General features: G+C 40.9%; 2 protein-coding genes across 2 annotated transcripts; one reads left to right on the top strand and one right to left on the bottom strand.

Annotated features, from left to right (window-relative positions):
• The first annotated feature begins 167 nt into the window (after window positions 1–167).
• LOC105702803 lies at window positions 168–2823 on the top strand. Its single transcript, XM_012430657.2, has 5 exons — window positions 168–323; window positions 719–947; window positions 1062–1199; window positions 1287–1484; window positions 1559–2823. Exons 2-5 carry the CDS (start codon window positions 791–793, stop codon window positions 2257–2259), a joined length of 1194 nt encoding a protein of 397 aa, XP_012286080.1. The 5' UTR covers window positions 168–323; window positions 719–790; the 3' UTR covers window positions 2260–2823.
• A 161-nt stretch (window positions 2824–2984) lies between these two features.
• On the bottom strand, window positions 2985–8278 carry LOC105702802 (transmembrane 9 superfamily member 3). The gene is made up of 10 exons (XM_012430656.2): window positions 7676–8278; window positions 7021–7216; window positions 6828–6950; window positions 6503–6747; window positions 6159–6398; window positions 5789–6073; window positions 5517–5725; window positions 5290–5436; window positions 4933–5016; window positions 2985–4861 (listed from the first exon to the last, which is right to left on the bottom strand). The coding sequence occupies exons 1-10, from the start codon at window positions 7766–7768 to the stop codon at window positions 4717–4719; spliced, it is 1767 nt and encodes a 588-aa protein (XP_012286079.1). The 5' UTR covers window positions 7769–8278; the 3' UTR covers window positions 2985–4716.
• Window positions 8279–9441: the final 1163 nt, after the last annotated feature.

The raw sequence follows: 9441 nt of genomic DNA, 5'->3' as shown, positions 1-9441 counted from the left end.
CCTACCAGAAATTCGTTGCGCCGCCCTTGGGGGTAAAAAACGGTGAAGCTAACGTACGAAACTAGAGGGCAGCACAGGATTGATCGCTCGACCCTGCCCATAAGCAATCTCCCAACTCATCTCTGTCTATAGCCTTCTTATGCGAAGTGTTGAGAAGTGTTGTCAATGGTCGTCAAGGCGGCGATTAGACTTGAATTAGACGTCATATTTTGTGTTCATATTGTATGATTTGTGATACTATTTTTTGATGACGAAGAAAACGTATCTAGGAAGGATGCTTGCAACGATGGAATCACATTTACGATATAATTACTTTTGAAAATGTGAGGAGTATAAAAACAAGAATTTAACCCAACTTCTGAAGTATTTTTATTAATAATGAGTAACCAAGTACATACGCAGGGATTTCTAAATATTTTATAGATTTTACATTAAACTGTTCCCTGGACTTTAAAACTAACGACTGTAGGGTTTGTCTATATTTAATGTACTTTAATTTTGCTGTTAGCTTTGAATAATGATCTGCAAGTTGTCAGTTCTTACATTACTTTTCCTTTAATTTTTATAACTATAAGCTGGTTATTTTTGAATTTTTATCTGGATCTACTTATAAGGATATTTCTGTTGTGTACTTATAAAATCTTTCTAAAGTAGGGTAATCTGTAAATCTTCATAAATAAATGGAATAATGTTCAACACCTAATTGTTTTATCTTTAGGTGGTTGGTGGTATTCGTGAAATCAGACTATTACAAAGCTTGACATCTTGAACTTTGAGATATGTCCCAAGAATGGAGGGAAACATAAATCACAATGTAATAGAAATCAATCCGTCGAATCAAATTACTCCTATGAGAAAAGATGCGGAGTTATGGTTTGATAGTAGACGTATAGACATTCCCCAGCATCAAATACAACCAACTTATTACAAGTTTCAAAATGAAGTAGGTTAGTGATTTTCCAATTGAGTATATGATGATTAAGCTAATAGAAAAAGGTCTTTTCTAATTATCTAGTATATGCATGGTTTCATTCTTACATAAATTTATAGCCACATATCAGTTCCTACAGGTACATTTGGGGAATTACCAACAGCTGCCCAGTGGTGGCGGGATACACCTGGAATAACAGTGGTGGATCCAATCATTTTACGTGAGGACGAAGTTCCTAGTAATCCGTCTGCAGGTTATCATGTCTTAGGTGATTAAATTTTTCGTTTAGTAAATTTATTAATAGATTCAACTAAATTTAGGCAATATATCATGCATTAACTTCATTTATATAAAGGTAATTCTGAAGATATTCAGCATCAGAATGACGTATCATTTGAGTCAATTCCTAAGAAAGTAAAACGGAATGTAATAAAGACTAAATCTGGTAAAGAGGCCAAGGACATTGTTAAGCGCACAAAACATCCAGAGAAGTGGAAAGTAAATATAAAAAAAAATGCTAGATTAAGAGGAGAGGAGTATGTAGGAGTAGGAGGTACATTATTGTTACTATTGTAAGATTTTATACAACCACTTAACATTTTTCTAAACAACATTTTTTAAAAATAGGGAAGATAGTACCTGCAAAGGTCATGGGTCCTCCTTGCGATTGTCGCATGCATTGCAGTGAAAAGATAGATGAAGAAGCACGTGAGCAGTTGCACAACGTATTTTGGAAAACCTGTACATGGGAGCAGCGCAAACAGTACATTGCACTGTCTGTTAAAGAATCTCCTAAACAACGTACAAGATGCCGTGGGAATGTTAAGTCAGAGCATCGCAGACAAGTTACTTTCACTTATTCTTTGCTAATTAAGGGAGAGTTCATAACAGTTTGCAAGCCAATGTTTCTTAGTACCTTTTCAGTATCGGAAAAGTTTGTAAGACACGCGATGGACAAAAAAAGAACTTCTCCGGGTGGAATAATAGGGCCGGATCAAAGGGGAAGACACACTCCTAAAACAAAAAAGAGCGAAGTGGTTAAAGACAGAGTGCGCGAACACATTAAATCTTTTCCCACGGAAAAAGCAAATAATAAGGATCGCTCTACTAGAAGATACCTAGACTCAAGTCTTAGTATCGCTGCAATGCATAAACTTTATGTGCAGAAATGTAAGGAGGATGGAATACAAGACTGCGACATTGTGAAGGAAAGTTATTATAGGGAAATGTTTAAAACAGAATTCAATCTGGGATTTAAATCTCCAGAAGAGAAGGAAAAAAAACCACAAACGATGCTCGGTTTTAGTGACGATAGGAGCAAAGTGTGAATATTAAGAGGTAACTCTCTTTAAAGAGTGTCGTTTCAATACGGGTACGCAATATAATGTTGTCAATTTCGAGGTATCTCTATTTCGATATTATTTTGAGACAAAAAATCGGAATCCCATTAAATTATTCTTCGACGAAGAAGACAAATGGCATAAAGTGAACTGTATGTCAAAGTATTTACATTTGACTCTATTTCATTTCACTTTATATTCGTCTTTGAAAAGAAAATTGTAAATATTGTTTTATCTTTTCAAAACGTAAGCCTTTTATATATAGACAGCCAAATTAATTTAGCGTGTGCAGGATACATGTGTGTGCACCAAGTCCCAGTTTTCTTTTCGATTTTATGCGTGTGATTAGGAGATATAAATAAGTTAATTTCCCATTGAACATACAGTACACTGACATTTTATACTAAGTTTTAATGACAATTCCTTGCAAAGTAGTACTTTTACTGAAGAAATTCAATGAAGCGCCAGGTGTAGCCTCGGTTTTTTGTACTTTTTGCTATTGTCTAACTATATGTACATATTCATTAAATTGAAATATCAATTTAAACTTGATAAATATCTCGGGATTACTGCCTCCTATATTTTGTCCCGTAAAGAAATTCTAAGTCCAAAGTATAATATATTCAAAACCCAGGTTTTCGAGATTCGAGAGACATTATCTATCAACTGTGATACGTTTACCTTAAACTGGAAAAAATTATTGATATAGCATCTTGTAGGTAGAAATTTTATATTTCACTTATCTCCTAGACCTAACAATAAGTCACGTCTTTCAAAATCATTGACAACATAAATCTACAATACCGCTCCGGTCACGATCCCACGCGTGACTATTCGTTAAGAATTTCTCGACATTTAACGCGAGTATGTGTGCACGTAAACGCGTTAATCGTTTACGAGTCTACAATGCACTGGTCTCATTGCGAATCGGTACGCATGTCGTGTACCCGAACTTACAGATACCGAACGTTTGATGTACTCTAGCACGGCCATGGTAACAAGTCTACAGGACTCTGCAATTATTTTTCAAGATTAAATCGATCGTTTAAAAGGCCGAGTGATATATCAACACCATTAGGAAAACGAAGACTGACATACATCTTCGATAGGATCCTTAATTTGCGTACAAACAATTTTTTCTTTACAATATTATAAATTTATGTTAAAAGGGATTCGATCATTACCGAGATACAATTACGGGCGCTCCGACTGATTACGCTTGGCTTCCCTCAAGCCATCTGAAATACTTAATCCCCCACGCGTCCTATTCTTCTATTTTCGGCGTGCGGTCATAAGAAAATATCAGTCAAACGAACTATGTGCAATCGTGCCCCGTTTTCGACGACTTAGCTGCCTCGACACGGGGCATCTTTTATTGGGTGCGTCATAAAATGGTTACCAATTGATCATGCCCCAAAATATGAAAGCAAAATCATTTGACATTACCTCTTGGAACCAGCTCTGTATCACTTACAACTTCGGAAATGGTTCTAAGAGGGTACAATGATGCGTCATAAAACAGGCTCCCCACATCCTATGTTTTGAACAGATATTAAGATATATTCAGATAATCTCTGTATAGCATTTCATCTTATTTCAATCCTCGATCTCAAAAGAAGTACTTGCTAACATGCGGTGAATAATGAAAGAACAATTCAAGTCGTAAACATTAAGCTGCATATTCTGTACAAATCAAGGATATTTAACGCAACTCTTCCTCGAAACAAAATGCTACGCACCCCACCGAGATGGCCTGCTGCCCAGTATTAGAAGGTAAATCAGAAAGCGTAAGCAAATGATCAAATGGACGAGTACTGGGTTCGTTTAAACATCCCCCACTGTTCCCACGAAGACTTGCTGCTCCCGTTCTCGAAGGCCTCCACCGGCTGCCGGAAGAAATTTGCAGCGCGTCTTTCTTGCTCCACGTACCACTAGTACGACTCGCGCACAATCGATCCTTTTTCATAGGTCTTTTCGCCGAAAAGGAATCTCTCGAGAAGCGATAATGTTCCTGCCCTTAACTAGTGAAGTACGGCTGACTAGTGCGTCCGGTATGGTTTAGCATTGTCTACGCGACTCTTCGCGAACGGGCAGCACGTGCGCACGCTGCGTCCTTGGTACACCACGTGACGTGTGACAGCTGTCAAACTTGGGACTCATATGCGCGCCACATGGACGATCGGTGGACATGACGCACGTTCACGCATATGCTTACAGATGACTTTTGATACTGTCAACGCAAAGCGCGAGTGCTCATCCGCGTCTTGATTATTTGCCCAATGAAACGGAGCCGACGTGAGAATATATCACAGTGTCCACGGAACGGCATCAAGGGTGGACGTAAAGGAGTCCCTCGTCGAATGGCAAACCGACTCGCTGCTGCGTGTCACTTCGATCCGCGACATTAGTGAGTTTTGTGGTGGATTTGCGTAATTCAGTGGCAAATTAGTCTATCTTCACGGTGGAGTATATCTTGCGTACGAACGCGTTGGTGCCGACATAGCCCACCGTGCCGCACATGATGCCCAGGGCTAAACTGAACAGTGCCATGTAGCCAAAGTAGAACGCAGTCTGGAAGAGGCCGTACATCCTGAAACAAGAATCGTCGGTGTGATGTCATCTACGTATTACGCTTTCAAGAAAGTTAACGAAGTTATTTACTTGGTTTTGAAGAAGAAGTAATAGAAGGAGTAGATGTAGACGTAGCCTGCAGTTGACGCTGCTGCCAGAAAACTCGTCCACTGCCTGAAAAAATGAATGTTCAATGTTAACAGTTTCAACGTAGTTTCACAAACGATAGAGTGGCATATTTCTGGCGTTGTTTCACAGAAAGAAACTCGTTTGATCGTTAAGTTTCGATAAAATGTGCCTATTACGTGGATAGATCTATGTACGACTTAGCAGTAATTGATAGAACTGATAGACCAATGAAGGCCTTCTACCAGTTATTGCTCAACCATGTCTAAATGGAATGCATTGAAAGATTCATTCTATACGTATGAAAAAGAATATAATTACCATCGATAATCTTCGGCATTGAGCAGGAAGTATGTGCACACAATAGTGACACAAACCGTGACCACCATCAATATGACAAAGACGAGCAACATGAAACCGTAAACGTAGTAGATCTTATATGCCCAGAAAGATGTGAAAATGAAGTACCTAAAAAAAAGAATGCCGAGTAACATCGTTTGTTTTAACTGAAAGCCATAATGAACAAGAAATCTTGCATCCAATCTTACATTTCAATAAAAATTGAGCCAAAAGGTAGTATCCCTCCTAACATGATTATGACCAAAGGTTCCATGAACCATTTCTTCTCTGGAATAGGTCTGGGTACTGCGTTTACTCTGCAAGGAGCATCGGGAGTTCCAGCAAGATTACGTCCTAAAATAGTTCCTACCAACGTCAGTGGCAAGATGACAAATATGCAAATGCACGTGACCGCCACCTACAAACATAGGTTAAAGTTTCTACTCTTGTACGTAAATTCTATCTAACGAGTATAACTCACCATGGAGCCAAATGGGATAGCTCTGCTGGCGTGATAGTACATGGCAATAAAGTTTATGAAGAATGCAGTGCCGCAAACCATTAGTGGAAGCATAAACGCACAGACTAGCATCTGTTTAATCCAGACACGTCCTCCCATTCGCGCGTATAAGCCACCTCCAGTGTATCCATTTATCGGTGAGGTGGCAGCATAAACAAAGATTGCAGTGGAAAGCATGGAGCCCCGCTCTGTATAAAGTTCTCCAAGGATAGCAAATATTATTACACTAAGTACCACAACGGTCACCTGAAGAGAGGAGTAAATGTAGCTTCGGTTATGACCATGAAGATATTTTATTACTTCCGTTTAAGGGCACTAAACCTTTACTGACCTGATAACCAGCTCCAACCAGAGCTGAAAATACCATTGAATGACTTGCTGGCCTGAAAACATCTCCGTGAACTTGTTTCCAACCGTACTCATCACCGAGATCTCTTTCCATGTCGTCAATTTCTTCATCTCTACTGTATCTTGCATAATCTTTTCTGAGTGTACGCATTAGAATCATTGAAACAAGACCAACAAGGAAAATTACCATCATGAAACTGTTGAAAATGCTAAACCAATGAATCTAGAAAGAGAAAATTATTTTTTTTTTTGTAAGAGAATAATTTGTATACAATCAAAATTTATAACCTCACGTCCAAATATGTACATACGGTTACGTAAACTTACTCTATGTTGGAAGAAATTAGGATCAAGATATTTATCAAATCTGTCTTTGAATCGGACATTACTCTTTTTCCAGTTGACTTCGTAACTGAGGGGGATGTGTGTGCCTTGTACCAGTTTAATTTTATTTTCACTGGTAAGGTTCACGTCAACTATTTGTTTGCCATTGTATCCTATATCTAGCTTTTTGTGTGTCCAAATGTAGTACGAGGTCACACCATTATTTTCTTCCGGTTCACCCACCACACCTATCGATGAATAAATTAAAAAATATTTCTGAAGTATTATGATCCAAATAACTAGATGGCCAACGATCCAGCATTCTTACCCCAAATTGGTAAATCATCAATGTACATTTGGTACCAATATTGATTTTTCACAGCATAAACAAATGCCTTTTGGCTCTCCTCGTTTAGGACAATCTCGCAGTATTCAGTTTTTGAGATATCCACTGAAAATGAATTTATTTAATTACTTCATACCATCAAAATATTTGTTGACAACATACAATTAAAAGTTACCTTTAAATTCAATATCTAATCCACTGAACTTCAGTTCGATTCCTTGAAGTGCTTCCGACAGCGTTTCATGATAATGACTTATCATTTCTCTTGCTCCCACACAAAATGGGAGCGAGTAATAGGAATAGGTTTCTTGCCTGTTATGATAAGGACCGACCGTGCTCATCCATAACACAACCTCTTCGTTATCCTCGTACTGTGAATAGGAGTAACATTATTACGTTCTGTCGACACAATGTCATTCAATATAGTATACTCTCCTAGTCTGACATCTCGGTATTGGATACATACAAATTTTGTAATTGAAGAACATGCAGGAAATGAATTATAAGAAACCAATTCGATATTACAATTTACACGCATTGTACCTATCGTCACATCTTTATAATGTCTACTAAAACATATAGCGTTATGACATTTACATTCATCCATGTAAATGTCATTCGTACACATTTCCATATATTAAGATCACGCAATCCTTTCGTTATACCAATTGCGGATATGGGAAGATGGGTTTCGAAGCCATCGGAACGTCAGGTCAGGGAACATGCACAGGAACCTGTTCGCAAGTCAAGTGCTATGGGGCACGTTATGGAGAGTTTGACACTTTGAAGCGACTCGTGCCAGGTGAGAGGCAATACAGCCATATACTTACTACGTGATTATGTTCATCGGCTCCGATGAAGGGCAGGAACGAGAATACCAGAGCGACGAGGAGGAGCTCCGGGATCCGGTAGGCGCCCTCCATGATCGAGTAGCAGCCGGGCGTTTTAGAAGAGCGAAATCAAGTACCCGGAATAAACTGTCGAAGAAATCTCGTGGGGAAGGTACCCCATGGACCGGAGGTATACCATCAACGACGAGAAACGCAGCCGAGAAACCTGCAAACACGTTTGATAGACGGTGTATACCGGAATCGACGGAAATTGACGGGGACCGCTGCCAGTGGCTGCGAGGATTTTATTTCTTGCCACGTCAGATGGCTCTTGTATCGGCGGTCGGTCGTCGCTAGCATCGCAAATTAAAGCGGGAAAATCGGTCAACTAAACGGAACCTGGAACTAGTGCCGGTAAAAGGAAGGCGATGAGATTCTTCCGAGAGCGGTTTTCACCCTCGACGATGCTTCTGTATTCGATAAACCAGAGATTAGAATGGAGATACGTTTATACTCCAAATTAATATTTAGACGTTTCCCATCACTTTTAGGATTGAAGTCAAGTTTCGACAGTGCCTACTAGTAGAGATCTGCTACTAGCTGATACTGATTTTAGCGCTAAATCGACGGAGAGTCGGTGCAATAGTTTGAAACGGACGAGAATTTTCTGCATCGGTAAAATGACCTCGTTTCGTAATATTTATATGTACTTGATTAATTCGGAGAAACACTCTATGAGATGACAGGACGTATGTACGTCATATTTAATGTTTGCGAATTTCTACGGTGACGTCGAAAAGCTTTTAATCCCGTGGAAACGTTCCACAGTCTTTCCGTTTACCGAAGGTATTGTCAGTGTATGGCAAATCTGTATCACCCGCTTCTTTACCGACGCAAGACGCTTTCGCTCCTTTGAAAACGTTATGCCATCTTTTGCTCATGGTACTGTCATCGTTTACCTTGACCTAGTGGCCTCGATCGCGAAGGAGACTCGAAACATGTCCCAGTAACAGATTTCTATACAAGATTCATCTCTTATTGATCCCGGAAGGCTGGGGTCCACGGAGCGCGTCGGGGGTCACACGCGGCGCGGCGCGTCAACGCATCCAAGATGACAACCAATCGAAACCGCGTGTAACTCCGCGCGTACATACTTCCATCAGATCTCCAATTGGTCTTTTTATCCTCGACGTAGCAACGCGTCGCGCTTAAAGAGTTCCGGCTTAAGGTGCCAGTTCATGGGTTTTAAATAGACCCTCGAACGTGGGAACTTCCAGCTATATTCGTCGTCGGATCATGCATCGTCCGAAATTTAAAAGTTTAAACGAACCCGAGGCATCGGACCGATATCAACGTCGTAACCGCTTTTCACGGAGCGTTGGCAAAATCACGTGACCACGTAACGCTTTGTTTCGGCGTCGACTTGACGCCAATGAAAAGGTACCTTTACCCAGTCATCGCCTCGGCGGAGCTCTATCGGGAAAGAAGCGGCGGGGCCGCGTTACCTCCTTTACCGAGCAAACGCATCGCGGACGGTCCACCGGATGGCGCCACGCGCGCGAGCGCTCGGAGCTCCCGGGTCGGAGTGCGCAGCGGCGCGGCGGAGGGCCGGCGGCGGCGGCGGCGGCGGCGGAATGATCGGTGCGCGTGGCGGTTGCGCGCGGGCCCAGAGGCGGCGCGGAGGACCATCAGTGTGCGCGGCGCTGATCAGAGACGGACATCTTGTCGGTAGAATCGAGCGGCGTGTTGGCGGGTCGTGGGTGTCC

The sequence above is a fragment of the Orussus abietinus genome, unplaced genomic scaffold, assembly GCF_000612105.2.
Source record: "Orussus abietinus isolate OABI.00-Male unplaced genomic scaffold, Oabi_2.0 scaffold846, whole genome shotgun sequence".
Classification (NCBI taxonomy): domain Eukaryota; kingdom Metazoa; phylum Arthropoda; class Insecta; order Hymenoptera; family Orussidae; genus Orussus; species Orussus abietinus.
Note: the sequence above shows the minus strand (reverse complement) of the source record. Positions and strands in the feature narration are given on the sequence as shown.